This window comes from Cydia pomonella, chromosome 2, assembly GCF_033807575.1.
Source record: "Cydia pomonella isolate Wapato2018A chromosome 2, ilCydPomo1, whole genome shotgun sequence".
In the NCBI taxonomy this organism is placed as follows: domain Eukaryota; kingdom Metazoa; phylum Arthropoda; class Insecta; order Lepidoptera; family Tortricidae; genus Cydia; species Cydia pomonella.
In genome coordinates this window covers 13,429,305-13,456,713 of record NC_084704.1, presented here as the reverse complement: position 1 = coordinate 13,456,713, position 27,409 = coordinate 13,429,305, and the positions used below count along the sequence as shown (strand labels likewise).

Sequence of the window (27,409 nt, the reverse complement as noted above, 5' to 3'; positions counted from 1 at the left end):
TATGGCGGTGCATGTTGTGATCTTGTGACTCGTCAGTACACAAAAAGAGATCGAGGTGTGCAAGATTTGTCTTTGACGTGTCATTTTCAATGTATTTGTGTCGTCATCATTACACATTGGATTTTGTATGTCCTAGTGAGTGAGAAATGCGAAGATTTGTACGGTAAGATATAGCTTGGGCTCCTCCCTTCCGACGTGTCGAAAGCCGCTGCGGCTCGGAGAATCAGATACAAGAAAAATCAGATCAAGGAAATTAGGTGCACTGAAAATAATACAGCAATACCGTATTAACTCTTTATTTATACATTAAACGATTATCAATTTATCAGTGTGCCGATACAATTAACTTCCGATGCTATGGTTACCGTATTTAATGGAAAGATTAATTCTAAACTGGAGTTTAAACATCTCATTTGTTTTATTAAAACAAGAACATTGTAGGTTGGGTCATTTAATGGCGTTCATAGTAGGTATATAGGTACCCACTTAGTAAATTGCCACCATAACTGCATGGTGGTTAAGATTAAGCCGCAAAGTTAATAGTTAACAACTTCGAATACCCGCGAATTTTATTGACCCATTGACACAGTAACAAAAAAAGTCGAATTAGAATATGCGTCCAAGGTAGGTATTTAATAGCATGTGCCAATTAACATATGCAATAAGATGCCAAACAAACAGGAAACAGAAGTCTCTTCAAGAATCATTAGGGTAAATTTAAAATATGACTCTGTTAGCTTCGTTTTTATATGTTTAAGTTTCTTCAGACACTTATTTTTGTCTTCTTTGAACTTTGATCATAGTATCAATAAATCCAGCAGCATTAAAATATAAATCTCTACTTACCAGTCTCCATTTTACGTCTTTTAATTTTAAACTGACACGATCAAATGGAAGTTTAATATCGCAAAAGGAAACAAGACTGGCGGGACTGCGCTCTTGATGTGGTACATAACAATACATTCTAATACCTAATCAGAAGCTAATGTTGTAAGAACCACTTCAGAAAAAAAGTATTTTAAACATGACAGAGCCATTTGTTAAGACAATAAGGGGCGGATTGTATTATCCATATTATGAATTCACCTTTAAGCAAATTAGCGTAACTTACATAGGTACGTACCTACAGATGACTATACACTTCGGTGTCAATTACATGTAGGTACAGTCGGCATCAAATCAAATAGCGACAGCCAAAGTACCCAAATACGCAACCTTATTTTAATGTTAACAAAGGTGTGTTACGTTATAAATTTGGCCACTTTGATGTCGGCAAGAGTGTACGAGTAATACACACCCCTGTATGGAAGGTTTTTCTATAAGTAGCTAACTATCCAATCGTAAAAGGTAAAAGTTTGTCGCTTAGAAACCTCCATGCAATCGAAATAAGAGCTGAAACGCGTGATCAACCTTGACTACTGGGGAACAAAATCATCAGAACGTTGATAAATCATCTAGATGAGAGGGCCTACTGCGAACCACGTTTGACGTGTTGGCTCCGTGTCACACGTACGAATTTACAATTGCGACAGAGAGGCAATACGTCGAACGTGTTTCGCGGTAGGCCCTAAGATACCTGAAGGTACCTGACCTAGTGCTTTCATCGTGCTTCTCATTCAAAACTTTCGCCACTTAGGTACGCCGTACGACGTAAAGAGCACGTCATGCTTTTTCTAGAATTTCTACCGTTGTTATTGCGCTATTATTGAAATAATGTCTCTACAATAAAGTTTCCCCGAACTCTCTTGCATTTTAGGTACCTCGTAGTAGGTAGTTAGAGACAAACGCATCATGTTAGACATTAATGCAATCATGCTAACTGGGTAATGTTGCAATTGAGATGTATTGAGGTTTCTAATCACGATTTTACTGTGTAATGTAAAAATGACAATTTTACATAGTACCTATGTATTAGACAAAATGATACGAGTAGGTACACAAAATAGGCAGTTAAAAGTAAGTTAATTGCGCTAATTTATCTATAAGCTATGATTTATGCAATAGTTTTTTCGATGTTTTGGTAAGCACGAACATTACTCCTAATTTATTAAGTATACTACCGCCCATAAATAAGGTGAGCGCATATAACAGCTCATTATTTCGACAGGGGCCTTCAAACGACTGGACTATGAATTATCTTGTTCTTCATTATGTTTTTATGTCCTTTGTTTTAATAAGACACGACATCTTGAACTATTCTATGTTTTACCAAAAAGTAAGCCTAAGTTACATTAAGGCGAATTTAAACGGTATTCTCTCCGTAAATAATTGAAATACAACCAGTGTTCGATCTCAAGAGTTGTGTTCACATGTGCTTCACTACTTTACCTAACAATCTTGTTCCAGTGGCACTTTCGTACGGAAGGACTGCTATATATCAGACATAACTGCGCATGGTAGTCTAGGGCCTACCCCGAACAGCGCAAATTGAATTTACCTGAATATGTAAGCAAGAGATAGAGTACCGAAACTTATATTTCCGATGTTCGCGGTAGGCCCTCTACACTAGTAGGCTGATCGCATTTATGTCCAAAGTGAAACAATCTCATCTCGTAATGTACCTAATGATGATGCTTGAGCGTGATAAAATGTGTTCGAATTTAAACTTTGTGTTAATATGTGTTCGGATGAATTCAAGCAATATTATACGGTAATGCGACTTATTTGAGCAGCGGACACAACAGTATGTTGCTTCTTGAGATGTGCACACTCGGTTGTAATACATCTTACATTTTACGTATGAGCACACGCTATGTTCTTTCGCGTGATCACTGGTTTCCTTCCAAATGGAATAATATTTTTTTTAATATTTGATCATGCGTTAGAATTTAGCTTGTGTTCTTAACCCTAAGGTCACATACACACTGGCCGATCACAAGTGCCTATGCGACCTTAGCTACTACATTATGAATACACACTAGCTTGTATAAAATTTAACCAACAAACAGGAAATAAAAAATAAACTAAACAAATAAAATATAAAATTTATTAGATAACGAAACGATAATATTTACAATAATAACAAAAGGTAGATCGTTATTCGATCGTTTCAATCCGTTTAGTCTATATTGAGAATAGGCCCCCAAAATATTACTAGATCGATTTAGTAAACTCATGCTTACCTATGGGTTATTTTAACAAATAGCGTAGGTATGTCCATTTATTTTGGTAAGTTTTGTAAGTTATTATAACGGTCACGTTTAGAGGTTGTGCAGTCAACACCATATTATATATTTTTTTTTATAATTTGGTGCCACCTGAAAAAACCGAAACTTTACGTTTGAGTGCTAATTGAAAATAACCCAATATTAGGGACACATTAATCTATGTCTAAGCACTAAAATAAATATGTACAATACAAAAACGGCCAATTTGGTATGGCTTAATAACGACATAAACAAGTTATACTCAAAACTATGTGTACTCAATAAATATATATAGCCAGACATAGGTGTCGACAGATATAACTGTGCTCTATCTAATATGAACCAATGCACTTCTTGAACATTCATTGCATATTTAAGTCCAAGTGACGTGACTTCACTGTCTTCACAAGTCCGTTACGAAATTGTCTGTGGCTGGCTGTATTTAATTACATACCGTCAACCGGGATTAGTAGGGACGGCTGGGGTGAATAGGGGCAAAACTTAAAATGTAGTTTACCTGACAATCTCTCAAAAAATAGTTACACAAATTATATCATTCGATTAAAAATAATAGTAGGTTTCGTATGATACAATTTGTGAGTATTTTCAACGAAATTGTCAGAAAAATCACATTTTATGTGCTGTCCCTATTCAACCCAGCTATCCCTATTCACCCCGGTTGACGGTACGTCTTTATAATATAAGTACCGACACCCAAATATCTCTGGACAATGGAAAGTTAGATGTGTCATATGATGATTTAAAAAATTTTCCCTGCTTACATTCTATTGATTATATCTAGATCAGCAAAAACTAATACCTCTACATTACACTATTTACCAAAATCATCAAACTAATAGAAAATCACTCGCTCAGGAACCACTCTAACGTCAAGAATTCCAAATACCATAATAATTATTATAAGCCATAAGTAATCAGTATTCTTCAAGTATTTCTGAGGCTATTTTTAAATGATTGGTAAAAATATCATTACAATTATGGCGAATGACATATCATGGGATATATAGTTATTATTATTAAACATTGTTGTCCCTTTTAAATCCTCATTATTGTTAAATCATGGTAATTTCTTCTCAATATTCGGTATCTTCTTGGATTGTTTAATTGGTGATTTATTAAATTCAACAACAAGTAAAAGAAAAACGGATAAGACGTCCCAATACAATACCGATTTTGTTTAAATTTATACCTAAAGCCCGACCAGAAATATATGATTATTGTCAAGAGGTTGACAGTTCAGTTTAGTATAGGGAGCGTGCATAAACTGTAGGCGTGTAGGAGGCAACTCAGGAGCCGTCGGATTTTTGGCGCGAGGCGTAAATGTGATGTTTTTTGTTCCGATGTAGCCCACAAGATGGCAGAACCTACTATGCACAAGAAAACACGTGACGTGTAAATGTGCTTGTTTATGGTTCCGATTCAGGCCACAAGACGGCAGAGCCTCCAACGCACACGGTCCCTATGAAAAATTTAGTTTCAATGAAATTCCGCAATATGGCGAGAGATAATCTGATCATATATTACTGGTCAGGCTTTACTCAAGACTCCAGTCTAAACCAAATCCTTAAACACCTCAATTTTTTCAATATTTTTCGCCAGCTAATAAACATGTGAAATACTATGATTGAGTGTATGGCAGAAAAGCAGTAACCATTATGTAATGCTGTTCCCATACTGCAGTCACAAAAGGCTAACCTTATTAGATCGAGTTGTATGACTGCAGTGAGAAAAAACAATATATGTACTTCGACAATTTATTTTATTACGATCAAAAGTGAAATTATTTATGATAATACGTACATACACTCTTAATAAATCTTAAATATTGCGTCTTACACATACAATTTTTTGATAACCAACATCTATCGTAAAACTGACTGTAAATGCAAAGTCCTTTAAATAAGACATCTATTATACACTAACCCCCTTATTCATAAACGTCTACTAAAGCTAACAAGCCGCTAATAATCGTTTGTCCCTTTCCATCATACCAATACGTCGGAAAGAGACAAACTATTATTAGCGGCTTGTTAACTTTAGTAGACGTTTATGAATAAGGGGGTAAGTATTTATACTAACCTATGTACAGTCACCATCAGAAATATCGGAGCTGCCGAAGTGCTCAATAATATCTGAACACACACTCTAACGTCTTGACAATAGAAGCGTGTTCAGATATTTTCTAACACCTCGGCCGCCCCGATATATCTGATGGCGACTGTACGATATCGATCAGCATTAGCAGGCCTTTGATAGTAAAAAAACTAGGCGTATTTCGCCAAGCGACTCTTGACTATTATTGCTACGGTCGGTAGACACTGACCAACTCATCTAGCGATGTTTTACAGTCAGCAGTAAAGCGTCGGTAAACTTGCTAAGTAACCGTTTGTACATTACTATTCGTAAACTAAAAGGAACGTTGACTACATTCAATCTTACCAAATAGCCTCTAGTCCTAAAGTCTCGCGTCTATTAAAAGCATACTGATATTTACGAGTATATTGAATTATGGACTCGAGTTGATCATTATCATTTATAAATGACACGTAAAAATCCTGTCCTTTGTAAAGGACACGAGCTTTAAAAGCGTAATGGGGCGTAGTGTAACGTAGAGATTAGATAAATGATGGAATAGCACTAATGTTCTACAGTAACATGTCAAGCCGCGTCGCCGCTTCGATGTGTGCTCTTTTGAGCAATACCTTATAAAAGGAATGAAAAGCAAGGTCTACAACTGTCTCATAATCATAACTAAGTATGGGAAAGTTTGACGTTTGCCAAACAGAGACTTACAATGTATCGCGATTTTATTATTCAGCCTACTTTTATATGTACGACTTTTGGTCACACACATTGATCTAACCAATCAATTTCAAAACGTTACTACAATTCCGTTATGCTTTCGCATGATATCCCACATTTCCATTCCGATTACTTTACCACAAATTCCTTTTTATAATTAAAATTACGATCGCATAATTTATAATAAACCACAGCTTTTATGTATGTACAAATCCAAAATTCAAAACAAACATTAACATACCTGTTGAAATTTTAAGTGCATATATTATGTAGTGTTATTGTTTTGTGTGTCTTGAATTTTAAATGTGTGCCTAGCTTTTAAATACTATGCGGTATTTAGTAATATACGTAATTTAATTCGCACTAATTAGTTAGTCTCAGTAGTTAATACTCGGAGGACTTCATACGATTCCAAATACCGCGCAGTTCTATAAGGCTTTTACATCGAAACAGACTGTAACATTACAACACACTATCTAATACCGGTCCCTAAATATAATGTAAAAAAATCTAGCGTAAAACGTTGTTACACAAATATTTTAAATACATTTTACTGATTAATATTAGATAGATGTTGTTGAAATAAATTCACGAGCATTTCCACCGTCTTAGTAAAATAATGGTAATAAAATATAAATTCTCCGCTGCGGACAGACATAGATAAGCGGTAAAAACATCGCACTACGCTGTTTTAAGGCGACGTGGTTTAAAAGTAAATCCCAGGTTTAGGGCACATTTATACTATATCGTCTCGTGCCTTCAACAGTTGACAGCGCCTTGCAGTCTTACTTATCAGCAGATATCCTAGTTAACGGTACCCACCGCTTTACACGGCCCGGCGAAACATAGCAAGATAGCTCATCCAGTTGAGTTGGGTTTTATATGTGGTACTTTGATTATTTGCCTATTGTGGTGTAAAAAAAAGGTGGAAACGCTCACAAATCTACCTAGCTACAGCACACAAACCTAACATGTGCGGCGACGGTGGTGCGGATTCAACGCAGGTCGGGGTTGTCGTTGATCTGTTTCTTGACGCGCACGAGCATGGTCGTGTACCACTGGTCGAGTCGCGATATGCTATCGTAGTTCTTTACCGCCTCGGTGAATCCGTCGATGTTCTGGTCTTCCAGGTGCTCGATCAATTCCTGGGGAAGGAAGTTGGTGTGAATTATAAAGTGCCTTAGCTCGCTTGTATACGTCCGTTGTTAGGCGACGAGTTTTCTTGGGTGTAGCTGTTTGTAGCCACATACAAAACTGGAATGAACACAGTCCAATGTCCGGTGAAAACAACGAACGTACAAGCGGCCTTGAAAGTGTCAAACATAAAATTTCTAAAACATGTTTCGTTGTATTTTAAAGAATATATCTCAATTGGGGGACTGCTTGAAACTTGAAAAAAAAAATTCAGACTGGAAACAAACCTTTTTCAAACCCGTGGTATTTAACAACTTCATTAACGCATGTCTTTCTTAAGGGAAGGCATTAATCGCGTCTGCAATAATAGTGATATTATCTTACACACTTACGGCTTATAATTTTCAGAGTAATACATTTTCAATTCCGTCACTAACTCATCATTCTTGATAAATATTCCATCATCATAAATTATGGACAAAATGTTCCGGAAAATTTAAATTATAAAAGCCTCCTCAGTTCAGATCTCTTTTGAATCGAATAACTGCAATAATGAAGCTGGGTCTTAGGAAGACAGACATTTTGTCCCACGGTATGAGACAACAGGCTCACCTTGATAAGCTTGCACTCCCTAGTGTCAGCGAAGGCGGGGTAGAGCCCGCAGTACTTCTCGATGGCGTGCGACGCGTTGAGGACATCAACGCACAGGTGGCACAGCGCCGCGCGGAACATGTACTCCTTGGCGCTGTACTTCAGCAGGCTGTTGTCCAGGGACGACTTGGCGATCTGCGTGACAGACATAAAAAATCCAATACGCGTTAAGGAATACATGATTAATAATTAGTATATGCTGTAGTTACATGTTAGTACATGAGGGATCAAGCTTAGATATAAATTATTAATTTAGTATAGAGGGATATTGAACAACACCAACCTGCTCGTATATCTGCACGGCCTTGTCGTAGTGCTCGAGCTGCGCCGCGTACTGCGCCAGCTTGAGCATGCACTTGTTGGCGGAGGAGGTAGACTCCTCGCCGCGGAAGTAGTCAGCCGCCTGCTCGTAGTGCTGCATGGCGCGCGCCAGGTCCACGCACTCGGTCTCGTACAGCTCGGCTATGTTCTGGTGGGAAAATTACGACATTAGTCTATGACGTGGTCATAGACATAGACATATACATAATTTATTGGTAAAAAGGTATTACAGGTCACAATTTCAAACTTATTTCTACACATCTTATATCTATTATGTTTATATCAATTTAATATTAAACAAATAAGAATTCGTTTCAAAAAACGTTCATAACAAATAAAGGGGTTAGCCCGTCCAAGCCAGCGCTAGCATAGCTTTCCCGTATGTCCTGCCAGTAGTGTCAAATCCTTAGTTTTCTTTTTTTAATTTTATGATCTGGATTCTAGAACCAACCCACCAAAATGTGATTTATTAAATTCTAATTTCTTTAATTATACAAGCAACAGGATCCGTTATGTCAGGGACCTTAGCATAAAGTCAAAAAGATAAACAAGTCATAAGATCAGTTTTATTGGGATGAATCAGCAGCAACACAATTTTTTTTTTACTTGTTTGAGGTATTCATTTGTAAGTTTTAAATCTAAAGCACTATTAAATCTAATGGTGCTCCCACATTGGCTGTTATAAAATATGATATTGCATTGTGTGATAGAGACAGCTTGATAGTGTTTTATTATGTTGTCCCTGTCACATGATGTTATATAATATTTTGTAACAGGTAATGTGAGAGCACCCTAAGACAATTTGCCGAATGTTACTAACACACAACCTCCTACCGGTACTTGCCTGATGCTGCTTAGCTGCAACAGTGAAACGGCCCATGTCAGTGTAGATCTCAATTGCTTTTAACAGACATGAGACTGCCTCTGAAATTATCCAAATATGTTATACTTATTCTTATATTTATATAACACTTCTTATATTTAATTAATTTGAAGTTAGACTGAGAAAAATGGGACAACTACTAATACTAATCCATGTTAGAGTCAAACCAAGATAAGTTGGAAGCGATTTTGATAGCCCCGACTGTGCACGGGTTATTTTAATCATCAAACTTGTATGAAATTATGATGTTTCCTTGACACTTGCATTGTCTGTGCTATCAAAATCGCTGCCAACTTATCTTGGTCTGACTCTAGTAGAACTTGTTACAACAATCCCTTCACTTTCTTATAATCAACTGAGCTACTTGTCTCTTGGCAGGTTGGACCATATAACAATAAGAAAAAGTTGGTCTACCCTTGAACATTAGTCCATCATATAGTATGAGAGTGAAGATTTAATTCCAGAAAAAATCTTTAGGCAATGTTATTGCCATAAATATAAATGATTTTTGTTATGCCAAAATAATCTTGTACACTACATAATATAGTGAAATATGGTATAATTTAGATTGGATTCATCCAAGGAAATAGCATTACAGTAATTTTTACAAAAATTTTACAGTTTGGATTACGAGTATTTTTTGTATGTAGTATTATGTACACAAGTACAGAATATTGTGTCCAAGCTAAAGTGCATGTCACACAGAGAAATGATTGTGCTCTTGATAGCTTATCTTATCAGTTAAACAAGTTGATTCCAGGATAAAGTGATGTAATAAATTGTAAACATGTTCACCATAATTTAAATCACTCTATAAAGTTTACCACACATTGATGAATCACATTTTATACTCTACATAGCACCCAATTAAGATATGAGATCTACTGAGTGTTGTAGTGCAAAAAATATAGAAAGAGGACAGCTGGGTAGTGGGTATTCGCTGAACAAAACTTTGTACAGTCCCATATTAGAGTGTTGTTAGATAAGACTTTAAAAATGTGCAATTTGAAAGTATGGTATTAATATTTAACATATTAAAAAGGATTTTAGCAGATTTATCATAAAAATATTGATTCTTTGTCTTTAATCATGCAAGGGGGATTTTAAAAACTGACAAGCACCACAAATATATGTACAAAAGAAGTAAATGTCCTTGTTTCTGTAATTTTCCTACCTGATTGTATTTGCTTACAACACATAACTAATCATTATAAGAAAATATTTGATGGTAATAAATTTAAATTTAAAGGTAATAAATTTAAATTTAAAGGTAATAAATTTAAATTTAAAGGTAATAAAGGAGAATGGGCAATTTGTCCCATGGATGTATACTGTTGAGACATATCTCGTTTGAAAGGGTTTACTCTTAGCATTATTTTATTGTATGACACCAACTTTGGATAACGTGCAGGGACTGAGCAATTTAAAAAAAAGAGTGGCGAATATAAACTGTTGTTTTACAAAGTACTTGTTATGTAGCCGGTTGTTAGGTGTTTTGTATGAAAGAATATGAGAAATTCTAGATTTCTGTTTACCACTACTTACGTTTAAGTACGTACAGGGCTGGAATTAGTTGATATAACATATGCTTGAATTAAAAATACTGCTATTAAACACTGAAACTTGCTTGTATACTCAAGCCATATATCTCATTTAAAAGACATTTTTATAAGGTATTTTAATATATATATACTTGCACTCAAATGCTTGCAGGGGCGGTAATAAAACGAGTTTTTTCGTTAATTAATTGTGGTAAATGCCGCTTTGTTTGTTCTACCTGGCACTAGATGGAGCCTTGGTAGCAGTTTGGGTAATTTTTACTATTGGTATATACAATTGAGTCATATCCCATTTGGAAGGTCTTCAATTAAGCATTAATTACTTATATGACACCAAAGACCGAAAGTGTCCAGGGAAGATGATATTAATAATTTTGATCATGCGCTGCGGCGTAAACTGGAACTAAAAAATGTCATTCATATAGAGTTACTTTTGTAACCATTTACATCACTTTGCATGCCTGAAATATAATGAAAAAGTAATTTATATATATTTTTAAATTATTACCGCTCAATAAATGGCACTAAACTACTTAATTATGATTTTTCAAATCCTCTCTAGTACTGACATCTTGCGTGCAATAGGAGAACCGAATGAGCGGCAAATGCTGGATCCGTATAGTCGCTTATAAACGCTAAAAAATGTCACCGAAGAATAAGTTTGTTTAATTCGGAACTTTGACAATAAAACGAGTGGTTACCTTGAACTAGTAAGTTTCGTCTATTTATCTCTCTTGCTCTTACATATTCGAGTGATAAAGGTAGAAAAAGCATTACATTTTTTAAAGTTCGCGTTATGTCCCGCTAGAAACGTTATATAAACTTATTATTAAACATGAAATAAGATTCCTAAGCAATAAGTAGGTAAGTAAATGTATTTATGGAGTAGTTGGAGTACCATAATTAGCAGCAAGAAAATAAATCTAAGTTTATATGTTACGATAAAATAAATCGTAAAAAGGTACTATGTACATACTTGTTTTGTTTCTCTGCAGGAAAATTGTGTAAAAGTGAAACATTTGAGATTGCGTCGCGGTTCAAAGCAACGTTCCTTTCGTTTGCCATATGAAGCAGGATTAAATTGTGTAGTTTTAAGTTCTCATGTAAGTGAATTGTCAAATTCTTAGTCAGAATAAAGAATCTTAAACCTAAAATTAACGCAGTGAATACATTACAAGCATCAGCGACTCTTAACTGCTTGCCAAGCTAAGATAGTAGCTGTATTTTGTTCCATTATATATACATATGAAATAAAAACTTTTGAATACATTTAACACCTTTATTTCATATAAATTGAAAAATAACTGACGGCATACATTTTCTTCACGGTCGCACAAATATTAGCAGGATGAGTCGACAAGTTAATTTAAAGCAAGCATTGGTGAATAGGTGCATCCAGATCCAGATAAGAGAATGCATGGTTATTGCGCCAATCTCGGACCATTTGCGATTGGTTTGCTAAGGGCACCGCTAGCTGGTGCGGATGCACAGAGCACTTATACATACCTTATTAAATAAAAACTTTTGAATACATTTAACATCTTTATTTCATATAAATTGAAAAATAAGTGACGGCATAGATTTTCTTCACGGTCGCACAAATATTATCAGGACGAGTCGACAAGTTACTTTAAAGCAAGCATTGGTGAATAGGTGCATCCAGATCCAGATAAGGGAATGCATGGCCAATCTCAGACCATTTGCGATTAGTTTGCTAGCTGGAGCGGGTTAACGAAAAACAGTAACTGGCGACGCTAACTGGCGCGGACGCATGCGACGAATTTTACCTACAAAGGCACCCGCGCGCGTGCACCCGCTCCGTGCACTCGCGCCAGCTAGCAAACGCCCTTAACCTTTTGAACGCCAAGAATACCTTAAGGCGTCGTAACTAGCTATGCTCAAAGCGTCATAAATACATTATAGCTGATATAGCCGCTGTCAGAGTAACCTTCACACTTTCAAGTAAGGTTTAGGGCATAGGGCGTCCGCAACGTCGCGCGTGTGCATGGAGCGGGCGTGCGGCTTACAGTATGAGCAACGCTAACTGGCGCGGACGCGTGCGACTGATTTTACTTACAAAAGCACCTGTGCGTGTTTGCCCGCTCCGTGCACTAGCGCCAGCTAGCAAACGCCCTTAACCTTTTGAACGTCAAGAACACCTAAATGCGCCGTCACTAGACATGATTTAAGGACCATGAACACATTAATGATTATAGCTGTTATAATCGCTGTCAAAGTCCCTAATGTAATACTCATGCACTTTCAAGCTCACTTGCGCCCGTGACCTTGGCATGTGAGTAACGTTTTTGTTATGGCGTTCAAAGGGTAAAGTATCAATGTCGTAATGCGTCGCTAGCGCGTTATTTTCGAATCGCACCCGTGCTCCCGTGTTGGACTGCACACGCGGTGTACACTTCTTGTTATTGTAACCGTTTGTGCGCCTAGATAACACAAGTACACATACACAACTCGCAAAATGTTCGCGTGCTCTTGTTTATATGTAAAGTACGTCTTCTAGGGCCGCGGATTGGACCCACGCGACCGGCGGGGCGGTGAGCGGCATACATTGGTCGCAATGCAAGCTGTAAAGCTAGTGCAGTGCATGAGGGACGCGCGGCTTTCTCTCACCACATCTTTAGGTGTTCTTGCCGTTCAAAAGGCTAAAAGCACCTAATGAGGGGGCTTTACATTAGCTAGATCACACGCCGATCTGGTGTGCAGGCTAAGGAAATCGCTATGTAGGCCAATTCGAAAGCGCAACTGACATTAAACCAATTTTAGAATAATATTGGAATGATGCCAGTTAGCTGTCATTCGTGCGTTCATTTCGCACTTATACGCATGTATTTGTGCGAGCGAGACGCCCGCAACTAACTGATATGATTCCAATATTACTCTAATATCGGTGTGCACGCCCCTTTTTATTCATAAGCAAGGTAAGATTGAACCACTATAGAAGGCAGCGAAGAGGCCGGCAATGGAACTGGTAGCGTTTGATGGAGACAGTTTTCTGTCAAATGCAAGTTCAAATTGGCCTGACTGTCTCACTCGCACACCGGAGTAGCGTTTCATATAAGCGTACTTTGTTATATCCAATCGACCCGCTCTATTCGGTAGGTTTCATTATCTCGATCCATCAGTTAAGTAACAATCTCTTCAATCTGGTGGATCGAGATGGTGGATCCTACTGGACAGATGGAACCTATGGATAGGAAAACGTTATGCTCAACAATTTGGTAGCAGAAGCAATATGATTTTTTTAAATCGCGACTGTGTCATTGACATAATATATCTGAGGACGGGCCTTACGGGCAATAAGAATGGGGCCAGTACAGCGGTGTTACGCACACGAGTTTGAGCCAAACGTGCAGTCTAACGTCACAAGTACCACAACGTGATTGGTTGATGAGTTCGCATTACGCACGCGATTGATCGCATGTAGTTGCGTTAGACAGCACGATTGGCTCGAATTTGTGAATGACACAACTGAACTAGCACTATCCTTATTGCCCCTAAGGTCGGTCCTTAGATATATGGTAAGCGTCAGGATGGCGGTGGACCTCAGCGAATTTCAAAGAAATATTTATAAACATATTGTACAGTCAGCGTCAAATACTTTGTAGCAGTCAAAGTGGCCAAATAGTTCGGTACACCATACTAAATATATGGTGTACCGAACTATTTGGTTACTTTGGTTGCTACAAAGTATTTGACGTTGACTGTACCTTCTGTGTACCTCAGTGTACCTTTAATAGAAACCAGTGTACCTTTCCCCAAAACGAGATATTTTACAAAACGGTCCACCCGCCAACCTGACGGCAGGATGGCGGGTGGACCTATGAAATCTTGCATTATACCGCACTAAAAGTATGCAGCTATATTGTGCATGAGCTTAGCCTACCTTGTTTTGGGGAGAGGTACACCGGTTTCTATTTCTATTTACAGAGGTACACTGAAGGTACAGTCACCATCATATATATCGGAGCGGCCAAGGTACCCACGAATATCTGAACATGCCTCTACTGTCAAGAGGTTAGAGTGCGTGTTTAGAGATCTTTGAGCACCTCGGCCACTCCGATATATCTGGTGGCGACTGTACCATATAACTACATACTTTTAGTGCGGTATAATGCAAGATTTCATAGGTCCAACCGCAATCCTGACGTCAGAATGGCGGGTGGACTTTTTCTTAAATATCTCGTTTTGGGTTAGGTACACAGAAGGTACAGTATGTTTATAAATACTTACTTACTGCTATGGCGCAGCGACCCGAAGTGGATCTTGGCCTCCGACACCAAAGACCGCCACGCTTCTCTGTCCCAAACCGTTTCCATCTAGTCGGCGGCGCCGAGTTCGCTAAGGTCTTTTTGCATTTCGTCTCTCCAGCGGGACCTACCTAGGACGTCTAGACGGTCTTCGGCCATTTGGAACTTCAGAGTACACCCTCCAGGCTGCACGATCCTCACCCATCTGGACTACGTGCCCGAGTCTGGCAGCGCGAAAAATCCTAGGACTCGCACGTGGAGAGGATGGAACCTGGAGACTCCACAGGAATCAGGAGATTGAAGATCTGGTGTCCGAGCCGAACGTCATTGGATGTTTATAAATATTTCTTTGAAATTCGCTGAGGTCCACCCGCCATCTAGACGCCAGATGTCAATGCCGAGTGCGACCGCCCTTAAAGCGGTGTATTATCTCTAGTCTCTCCAATATGTTCTCCTGGTGGGTCCACGGGGTTTATTTTAAGTGTTATCATTATCATAAACAGTGTTCACCAGCGGGTCTACGGGTACCTAATTATTTTTACCATATTTTTCATGGTCGATGAACACGATTCTATTTTGAAAACGTTGCCCGCGTAGCTACTTCAGTCTTAGGCGGTATATACTCTACACCACGTTCACAAAAGATTGATATTTTAGGTAAAAACTCACATTTCGCAATATTTGTCCATAGTAAATACTAATTCAAAAACTACTGTAGGACCTAAAATCTTCTGTGATAGTAATGTAGAAATAAATACTGTTGACAGGCGGTCAACGGTATTTAGTACAATAATTACACTAAAACAATTCGTATAGAATACAGAACCTATGAATAATATATATCTAGAGAATCTAACTTTAATGCAATAATATAATTGAACAAAAGAAATACATTAGTTCGAGTAGTACGATCAACCTATATGTCTATTTTTAATAGTCTTAATGTTCGTGTATCGGTTCTGTATTCTATGGCCATTAATTATGCTTTATTTTTCAACTTTCTTTGACTACACACAAGTACACATTATATTTGCTTTTTTCTTGAACTTTATCTTGCCCATGTTCGATTCTTCTTATGTCGAAGGACCTCATTATTTCCGTATGGTTTCTGAAAATACAATAACAGTTTTTGTATTGTTTTCTAATACCTATGTTTGAAGTTGGTTTCCTATTTTTAAGAGAAGTTTTTTTTTCATGTAAGTACCGTCAAGTGGGGTAAATTAGAACAGATGGGATACCTATCGACAATTATGTCAATAAACAGTTTTACGTTCCATCAAGAATTGAGAGGTTGCCTCAATTCCTCATGGAAACCATGATGTAAGCTAGACCTTTACACAAATATTCTTTAAACCTCGTTAAGCAAGTAGCTTCTTTACAAACATAACAAAGAAGACAAATCGTCTAGCGTGAAATACCCATCGTTAAAGAGTTCTTTTCTGGTCCTGATCAGAAGTTCCACTTCTTCAAATAGCACTTTTTTGAATGGCAATACCTGGTCTGTTGATGAAACTAAAAAACGCCTATGAGATTTGGGAAGTTCCCTTAATTCCTCGTGGTTTTGTCAAAAGGACCATCTTGGAACTATATACCCACTTTCAAACAATAACTAATTTTCAACATTGGTTCAGAAATGACGAAGATCTTACTTAACATATATACAAAAAAAAGTTTTTGAAGTCGGTTAAAAAGTAGTATCTTTACAATACTTCCGTCCGTTTACTAAGAAGGGATGACTACTACAATTTGCTTACTAAGTAAGTACTTACTTACTATTAGTATCAGATTGGAGTCGACTCGAGAGTCGATAAAATGGGCGTCGCTACCCTTTCCGGGTGGGGGGGATTTCACCGCATGAAAAAGAGACACATATAGTGAGTTCTTACTGTTCTACCAAACTACATATATAAAGTAGTCGTACTTTTTGAGTCAAATTAGTTTCATTCTAAAGGTGCGACGTAATGGCCTGAAGCCCGCTCTTAGCATACCTAGTTATACTATTTGATGGATATTGGTGTCAATTTATAATACGTTTAATTATTCATTGTCTTTACCTAATTATCTTAACCTATACATTTATAACAATAACTTTTGCAAGACGATAAGATTTTTTATTCACAATAACTTGTCCGTATTCGAACTGTCTGGCTACCCGGCTAGCCGTGGCTGTGTACCCGGATTTTATACTCTGAAACTGGAACTAGTGACAGATAAGAGTCGATTGATGTTTTTTTAAAGATACTTATACTTAAATAGAATTACTTACCTATGTTTAATTAAAAGAAAGACTACTTATACATAATAATCCTTACAGTTTTAACCTATTTAACCTACCTACCTACCTACTTTTAATAGTAGCAGTTCGGTTCACTTAGTAGAAATACCTGTTCTAAGAATAATGAAAAAGAAAGGAGAGTAATAAAAATAAAGAATCTGGAAGTTGTTGAGGTGTTCCGTTCTTCATCAGCAATTCTACTTCATCAAATGTCACTTTATTGAGTAAAAATGCTTGTAATATTGATGAAAATCCTAAAATGACTATATGTATGCCTATCCTATACAATATGAGAAGCTCCTTCGGTTTCTCGTAGAACCTATCATCAGAACTGGACCTTGACACAAATGTTCCTTAAAAGCCTTACATGCTATAAACGAAATAAAATAAAAAAAAACGCCTAAGGTAAAATACTTGTCGTTGAAGAGTTCCATTTTGCTCAATATCAGCAGTTTCACTTCATCAAATGTCACTTGTTCAAATAAAAAAAAACTTGATATGTTGACGAAAATCCTCAATTCCTCCCAATTGAGAATTCAAATCGATTTAAAATCCTCAATTCCTCATTGAATCCATCATCATAACTGGACCTTGACACAAATGTTTCCTAAGAACCTAGCTTGCTACAAACTTAACAAAGAATAAGAATCGCGCGCGTTGAAGAGTTCCGTTCTGGTCAATATCACTAACTTGTTTAAATAAAAATGCTTGATATGTTGACGAGAATCCAAACATTACTGTATGTATTGTATGCCTATAAGATTTGAGGAATTTCTTCGATTTCTCATGGAACCCATCCTCAGAACTAGACCTTATGACACAAAGGTCTTCAAGAACTTTACTTGCTACAAAATAAACAAATAAAACATATCGCGCGCGAATTGGCGAGTTCCATTTTGGCCAGCATCAGCTGTTGCATTTCGTCAAATGTCACTTTTTAATAAAAATGCTTGATATGTAAATAAAAATCCAGAAATTATAAGATGTCAGGTATTCCCTCGATTATTTATGAAACCCATCATCAGAACTGAACATTGATATAAATACACCTTAAGAACGTTACTCGCTACAAGCTTAATAAAGAATACTAAACGCGTGCGTTGAAAAGTTCCGTTCTGGACAACATCAGCAGTTCCACTTGATCAAATATAACTTTTTTTTTAATAAAACACCTAGAGATATTGATGAAAAAAAAAAGACTATATGTATTTCTATAAGGTTTGAGGTGTCCATCATCAGACCTAGACACTAGACACTGGTGTCTAGCACAGATATTTCTTAAGAACCTTACTTTCTACAAACTTAAAAGTTCCGAGGAATTGTTCGGATTAATCTCTGCCGCCTCTTTCCGTCACCGCTTTACGCTACATCATTTATATCTTCACCACTTAGATGGTTGGCAATCCTCAACTGTGCATTTCTCTAGAAACTTCCTGCCTCATACAGCTAAACTATGAAATGATCTGTCGCATGCGGTATTTCCGGCCCAATACGATCTTTAAAACTTTAAGGAAAGAGCGTATTCCTATCTTAAATGCCGGCACCGAACTTACAATCCCTATGGTGTAACAGATGTCCATGGCCAGCGGTAATTGCTTACCATCAGTTGCTTCGTCTGCTAGTTTGCCTCTTATATCACAACAAACAAAAAAAGAAAAAATCTCACGCGTTGAAGAGTTCCGTTTTAGTCAACATAACTAGTTCCACTTCATCAAATGCCACTAATGTGAATGAAAAAAGCTAAAGATATTGATGAAAATCCAAAATGACTATATGCCTATAAGAATTGAGGAGAATGAGGAGTTCCCTCGCTTTCTCATGAAACACATCATCAGAACTGTACTTCGACAAAAATGTTTCTTGAGAACCTTATTCGCTACAAACTTAACAACGAAGAAAAATTGCGCGCGTTGGAGTTCCGTTTTGGTCAACATCAGTAGTTCCACATCATCAAATGTCACTTTTGTGAATAAAACTTGATAATATGTATAACATTTAAGAAATTCCCTCGATTCTTCATGGGACCCATCATCAGACCTTTACCTTGACACAAATGTTAAAACTTACTTGCTACAAACTTAACTAATAAAACAAATCGCGCGCGAGTTGGCGAGTTCCATTCTGGTCAACATCAGTTGTTACTTTTAGTCAAATGACACTTTTTTTAATAATAATGCTTGATATGTAAATAAAATCCCAGAAATTATTACATGTATGCCTATAAGATTTTAGGAATTCCCTCGATTGTTCATGAAACCCATCATCAGAACTGTACTTTGACAAAAATGTTTCTTAAGAACCTTACTTGCTACAAACTTAACGAAGAAAAATTGCACGCGTTGGAGTTCCGTTCTGGTCAACATCAGTAGTTCCACATCATCAAATGTCACTTTTGTGAATAAAAGTTTATAATAATTATGTTGATGAAAATCCAATAAGTACTACATATATGCCTATAGCATTTAAGAAATTCCCTCGATTTTTCATGGGACCCATCATCAGACCTTTACCTTGACACAAATGTTCCTAAAAACCTTAGTACTTAAAACTTACTTGCTACAAACTTAACTAATAAAACAAATCGCGCGCGAGTTGGCGAGTTCCATTCTGGCCAACATCAGCTGTTACACTTAGTCAAATGACAATTTTTTTAATAAAATGCTTGATATGTAAATAAAATCCCAGAAATTATTACATGTATGCCTATAAGATTTTAGGAATTCCCTCGATTGTTCATGAAACCTATCATCAGAACTGTACTTTGACAAAAATGTTTCTTAAGAACCTTACTTGCTACAAACTTAACGAAGAAAAATTGCACGCGTTGGAGTTCCGTTCTGGTCAACATCAGTCGTTCCACATCATCAAATGTCACTTTTGTGAATAAAAGTTGATAATATGTTGATGAAAATCCAATAAGTACTACATATATGCCTATAGCATTTAAGAAATTCCCTCGATTCTTCATGGGACCCATCATCAGACCTTTACCTTGAAACAAATGTTCCTAAAAACCTTAATACTTAAAACTTACTAATAAAACAAATCACGCGCGAGTTGGCGAGTTCCATTCTGGTCAACATCAGCTGTTACTTTTAGTCAAATGACACTTTTTTAATAATAATGCTTGATATGTAAATAAAATCCCAGAAATTATTACATGTATGCCTAAAAGATTTTAGGAATTCCCTCGATTCTTCATGAAACCCATCATCAGAACTGTACTTTGACAAAAATGTTTCTTAAGAACCTTACTTGCTACAAACTTAACGAAGAAAAATTGCACGCTTTGGAGTTCCGTTCTGGTCAACATCAGTAGTTCCACATCATCAAATGTCACTTTTGTGAATAAAAGTTGATAATATGTTGATGAAAATCCAATAAGTACTACATATATGCCTATAGCATTTAAGAAATTCCCTCGATTCTTCATGGGACCCATCATCAGACCTTTACCTTGACACAAATGTTCCTAAAAAACCTTAATACTTAAAACTTACTTGCTACAAACTTAACTAATAAAACAAATCGCGCGCGAGTTGGCGAGTTTCATTCTGGTCAACATCAGCTGTTACTTCTAGTCAAATGACACTTTTTTTAATAATAATGCTTGATATGTAAATAAAATCCCAGAAATTATTACATGTATGCCTAAAAGATTTTAGGAATTCTCTCGATTCTTCATGAAACCCATCATCTGAACTGGACATTGATGTATTAAGTACACCTTAAGAACCTTACTCACTACAAGCTTAATAAAGAATACAAAACGTGTGCGTTGAAAAGTTCCGTTCTGGAACACATCAGCAGTTTCACTTGATTAAATGTAGCTTTTTTTTAAATAAAACGCCTAAGGATATTGATGTAAATCCAAAAAAAACTATATGTATTTCTATAAGGTTTGAGGTATCTATCAGACCTGGATCTAGACACAGATGTTTCTTAACAACCTTACTTTCTACAAACTTATCAGGACAAATCTATTACGGCGAGTGTTCCATCGAATTGCTCGGATTAATCCTTGCCGCATCTTTTCATCATCGCTCTACGCTACAACATTTTTATTTTCACCACTTAGATGGTTGGCAGTCCTCAACTGTGCATTTCTCTAGAAACTTCCTGCCTCATACAGCTAAACTATGAAATGATCTGTCGCCTGCGGTATTTCCGGACCAATACGACATTTAAAACATTAAGAAAACAGCGTATTCCAATCTTAAAGGCCAGCACTGAACTTACAACCCCTATGGTTTAGCAGGTGTCCATCATGGGCGGCGGTAATCGCTTACCATCAGGTGTGACGTCTGCTCGTTTGCCTCTTATATCATAAAAAAAAAAACAAAGAAGAAAAATCTCGCGCGTTCAAGAGTTCCGTTTTGGTCAACATCAGTAGTTCCACTTCATTAAATGCCACTAGTGGGAATGAAAAAGCTTAAGGTATTGATGAAAATCCAAAATGACTATATGCCTATAAGATTTGAGGTGTTCCCTCGCTTCCTCATGGAACCCATCGTCAGACCTTTACCTTGACACAAAGGTTCCTAAAAACCTTGGTACTTGAAACTTACTCGCTACAAACTTAACAAAGAAGACAAATCACGCGCGTGGAAGAGTTCCGTTTCTGATCAACATCAGCAGTTCCACTTCACCAAATGTACTTACTTACCACCCATTTATTTGAAACAGTACCTAGGTACTCCATTTTGATGCCGCCAGCTTGAAACTTCAATGGCCTCAGTGTCCGATGAACAACTTAAAAATGCTGAAAGTAATAACAATTATAATAAGTTGGGAAGTAGCGACCTTACACACCCGAGTGCTCCTGGGGAGTTCTGTTACCGGACATACAATAATAATAACAATAAATAAATATTATAGGGACATTCTTACACAAATTGACTGAGTCCCACGGCAAGCCGAGAAGGCTTGTTTTGTGGGTACTCATACAACGACATAATAATATATAATATACAAATACTTAAATACATAGAAAACATCCATGACTCAGGAACAAATATCTGTGCTCATCACACAAATAAATGCCCGTACCGGGATTCAAACCCAGGATCATCGACTTACTAGGCCAAACCGGTCGTGAAAAAAAGAGCAAAAAAAAAGAAAAAAGAAAGATATGTCAAAAGAAAATGCGATTTGGAAACGTTATTCGCCACTTAAAACACTTTATATATCTGGTTCACAGCATTTATTTGGTGCTGATATAATGCCTGCAATATTACCCAAGTACATTAAAATATGAATGAATTATCATAAATTCAAAAGATGGTCCCTATAACAGTTCATTTTTACATGGAAAAATGGCTTACATGTAAAATGTTTGTCAGACATATTTTTGGAAGTATAGTACAATCATTAACTTAGAAATATAGGTAACATTTCACGAATAAAAATACGGTAACACATATTTTTAATTATTTTTTAACTTATCCTACGCAAAATAGAATTGGAGAAACTGACATAGGGACTATCATTCGACACGACACGTATAGTAAAGTATGAATCCGCTCTAAGTCCCCTTACATAGACAGTGGGAAGTAAAATAATTCTTGTTCTGAAAACAATAAAATGTAAAATGATTAGGTAGGACAATCCAAACTTAAGATCAGAAGATATGAATTTGTTCGACAATACGATAGGAAACTTTTCAGCATTTACATTGGCGCATTTTTTTCTGGAATACTATCTAAATTGCACTTTGTATATATGCTACATTTTTTATATAATTTGGAGCCTTTATTTTCCATGGAGTCGAACGCTACATAGCAGCTATACGAGAAAAAATAATACTTTTATCTTACCTACCCCATGAATAGTGAAGATCATCAAGGAGCATACTCTCTGAGATCAATGGAATGGAGTGCCTTTCGATTGGAGAAAATTATAGCGTAGGTATTAGAAATATACTATTTTGTAATTACAATGTTGAATATTTTAAATTGCGTGTTTTGACAATTATTGTTGACAATATTACATTCAGAGTCATCTTGACATAACTTTAGAAATCCATAAACTAGTCTATACTTTTTAAAATGATGGAGTAAGACTGACGAGATTACCGCTATGTATAAATGTTTTACGTCAAGTAGAATTTTGCTTTAGAGCGACATCTGGCGTTGAGTAGAAAAGTTATGGCGTAATTAACTACAATTAATTAACTCATTAAATGGTTTTATTTGGTCCCTGCAACGATTTGACCCCAGTTATATTATACGAAAAATAGCTTATAAAAATACTTTTCACATGATATACATGGCATTTGTATACACTCTTATTTCGCTGTGTATCAAGTAATTTTTAGAATGACGATTTTTTAAAACTGTACATTGTGTCCCTTTAAATACTTTATCATTGGTGTTGATACAAAAAACATAAAGCATTTTTTATATTCTTTCGAATAAAATACGCTAAAACTTTTTATATCCCGCGTATAAGGAAATATAACTGCTTATATGCGCAACTTCTTTTTTTATATAGCTCGGTCCCTGCAAGTGGTCCAAGGTTGGTGCCATACAATAAAATAATACTACGATTAAGAGCTTTAAAACGACATATGTCTCAACAGTATACATCCATGGGACACTCCCCATACAAAAGTGCCCATTGTCCTTTAAATTTAAAGGTAATAAATTTAAATTTAAAGGTAATAAATTTGTGACTTGTATAGGGACCGTGCACGTTGGAGGGTCTGCCATCTTGTGGCCTGAATCGGAACCATAAACATGTACATTTACACGTCACGTATTTTCTTGTGCGTAGTAGGTTCTGCCATCTTGTAGGCTACATCGGAACAGAAAACATCACATTTACGCCTCGCGCCAAAAATCTGACAGCTCCTGTGCTGCCTCCTACAGTTCTTGCATGTTCCCTAGAATAACTTATTAAAGCTCTTAGAAGCCCAAATTTGATCCTTTTTACCATTGGCATCACACTTCTTGTAGCAGTTGGAAGCATCAACAAAGTTGGTGGCAGCATCATGGCGGACACCAGCCTTCAAGTGCAGCTGCGCCGCATTGCAGAATGCCTGCCCAGCTTGTGCCCATTTCTTAGCCATCTTGAACAGGTTGCCAGCGCGTAGATAGCAGTCTACAGCTTCTTCCACCTTTGATGATCCCCTAATGTACAAAATGACTTTAGAGTACTACAATATTGACTTAATATATTCCTACTATCTTCCTAAGATTATGACGTTCATGATTAGACCCCGCTATCGGAGGTGCAAAATGGTAGCTGTCAATTTCGAGCCATTCTTAGGGATGGGTAAAAATTATATTGAAATACTTGCTACATGTTGATAATTATAGCTATATGTTGTTAATTTTTCTTTACCAAAATGATAGTCTTAAGACTTTAATTAAACATGTTTATTTTATAAAATAGGACTATATCTTATACCTTTAATCGAGCAATTCTTGTATATATATAAATATATATATTTCCGGAATCTCGGAAACGGCTCTAACGATTTTTCTGAAATTTGGTATATGGGGGTTTTTGGGGGTAAACAATCGATCTAGATTAGTCTTATGTTTGGGAAAACGCGTGTTTTCGAGTTTTCATGCGTTTTTCTTTCGACGCAGAATATGGTCGCTAATTTCGTGTTGCCGGCCACTGTCCGTCTGGTCCAGTGGATTAAGACGCGGACTGCTAAACGAGTGTTACGGGTTCGAATCTCGCCTGGTGACTAACTTTTGTTTTTTTTTTATATTTTCAATTTTATATATAATTTTTTAATTTCTATTGTTTTAGACAAGTTTAATTTAGGAAAAAAATGTAGTTAAGATTATCACCTATACACCACCATATTACAATAAATAGTTATAACCGAGCAACGCTCGGTCGCCCAGGTACTAATTACAAAATGAACATGTATTAAACATTTTTGTTATACATAAAAAATCTTCAATCTTTCATCATTACTAAGAAATTATCGTTATCTTCATAGCACAAACCATTCATAAATGAATTAAAAACAAAATGTAAATCTCCCTTTTATTTCCACTAAAGGGGATATATTCGTAATGAATGATCAGGTTTTTAGGGTTCCGTAGCCAACTGGCAAAAAACGGAACCCTTATAGATTCGTCATGTCCGTCTGTCTGTCCGATTATGTCACAGCCACTTTTTTCCGAAACTATAAGAGCTATACTGTTCAAACTTGGTAAGGTATGTATTCTATGAACCGCATTAAGATTTTTATACAAAAATAGAAAAAAACAATAAATTTTGGGGGTTCCCTATACTTAGAACTGAAACACAAAAAATCTTTTTTCATCAAACCCGTATGTGTGGGGTATCCATGGATAGGTCTTTAAAAATTATATTGAGGTTTCTAATATCATTTTTTTCTAAACTGAATAGTTTGCGCGAGAGATAGTTCCAAAGTGGTAAAATGTGTGTGTGTGTGTGTGTCCCCCTCCCGTAACTTCTAAAATAACAGAATGAATAATCTAAAAAAAATATATAATATACATTGCCATGCAAACTTCCACCGAAAATTGGTTTGAACGAGATCTAGTAAGTAGTTTTTTTTAATGTCATAAAATTAATAAAAAAAAAAAAAAAATTCCATCAAACCCATACGTGTGGGGTATCTATGGATAGATCTTCAAAAATGATATTTAGGTTCCTAATATCATTTTTTTCTAAACTGAATAGTTTGCGCGAGGGACACTTCCAAAGTAACTTCTGTAATAACAGAATGAAAAATCTAAAAAAAAATATATGATATACATTACCATGCAAACTTCCACCGAAAATTGGTTTGAACGAGATCTAGTAAGTAGTTTTTTTTTTAATACGTCATAAATGGTACGGAACCCTTCATGGGCGAGTCCGACTCGCACTTGGCCGCTTTTTTTAGATTCTATTCTAGGGTCTATTCATGATATTTAAGCATCCAACATACAGCTTGGGTGCCCTACTTACCAAGTATTACCTAATAACAAATTAAAATTCCAAAAGCAATTTTCTGAAGTTTATGTGAACAATAGCCACAAACATTTATAATGAAGGACAAAGGAATGTTTAAGTTATAATCAACCAAACTAAAACTTAATTAGTGGTATAATAAAGTTATTTGACCAGTAACACTTTCATGTTTTTGTAGTACATAATATATTCCCACTGGGCATAGTAAATAGTAAAAACGCAAATTGATCTATGCAAGCCTTGATTTGAAGATTAGACTATGACACAATTTTTTATCTCGCTAAAGGATGCCAAATTGACTATACTCATGAGCAACGAGTGACGGTGTTAACTGCAATATTAACAATTGCTCTAATGAGAACAGACTCGAAGCTATGACACATTTTGTTCTACTTTTGATAGGTTTTTGGGGTTTTTGTAACAATTACCGACAAACTGAATTTCAGTTTTTTATGTTACTTTGTAAATAAAAGGCCTCTCAGTGGAATAATTACAAGGAATATCCAAATAATTCACAAGTCATTGTACTTACCCAAAAAGTGACCCGAGAAAGGTCTTAGATGAACTCAACTTTTTCTCCGCCTCTGCCATCAACTGCATTGCTTTCTGTTCATTATCAGCCATTTTCGTGGCTTAAAAACACACTAAATACTAAAGAAATATACTACAATCCCAACAAGTTTAGGAATTATTGACAAAATGTCGTCACCCGAGAACACAGCGAAAATCAGTCGCTGTCATCGATTGATTTAGTGTTGCCACTGCCACAAGAAATTGTTTCGTTCAGAAATAATATATAATGTAAAGTAAAATAAAAAAACATTGCAACAAAAAGCCGTGTTATATGTATAATAGTGCTAACAGACGGGCGTACCGTACCGCAACCTTGGTCCAGTCAGCATCTCTTTCTCGCCTTCGCCCATAGCTGCGTGCTTAAAAGAGAATATAATATTCATGAGTGGACGCACGTCCAGCCACCTTCTACTCGATCGAACACAGGTCCTTCCAACAACATTGAAAAACGTTTCTGTCTCTCTCTTGCATTTTCGAGCGATAAGATATTCCACTCAATAAAGAAATTTTGATTTTTGCGTTTTAAGGTAGGCCTCTGTAAGCAAACGACTTGATGCATCAATGTCATAGTGAAAACACTTACTCTTTGGTGAAAATTTAAAAAAAAACTGTAAGGCATAGTATGAACGAGTTACTATACTGGGGGCCTACCGCAAAAACCGAAATTCGCAAATTGCGGGGATCTCTTTCTTTTACTCTTAGTAAGACGTCATTAGAGTGACAGAGAAAAATGCCCGCAATTGACGAATTTCGATTTTCCCGGTAGCCGCCCAGTTTAGAATATGTGCTAGTGCTGCTCTTTGGCGGACTTATGGATAAATCTTTGAGTGTGA

The 27,409-nt window shown here is 36.5% G+C and overlaps 2 protein-coding genes across 2 annotated transcripts in view; one reads left to right on the top strand and one right to left on the bottom strand.

The window, feature by feature from the left end:
* Window positions 1–27,409, top strand: part of LOC133534439 (putative peptidyl-prolyl cis-trans isomerase dodo) — a 380,955-nt gene that overhangs the window by 229,448 nt on the left and 124,098 nt on the right. The gene's annotated exons all lie outside the window — the stretch shown is intronic.
* On the bottom strand, window positions 283–26,768 carry LOC133534431 (alpha-soluble NSF attachment protein). The gene is made up of 6 exons (XM_061873548.1): window positions 26,536–26,768; window positions 23,991–24,187; window positions 8,920–8,999; window positions 8,038–8,223; window positions 7,716–7,889; window positions 283–7,114 (listed from the first exon to the last, which is right to left on the bottom strand). The coding sequence occupies exons 1-6, from the start codon at window positions 26,625–26,627 to the stop codon at window positions 6,965–6,967; spliced, it is 879 nt and encodes a 292-aa protein (XP_061729532.1). The 5' UTR covers window positions 26,628–26,768; the 3' UTR covers window positions 283–6,964.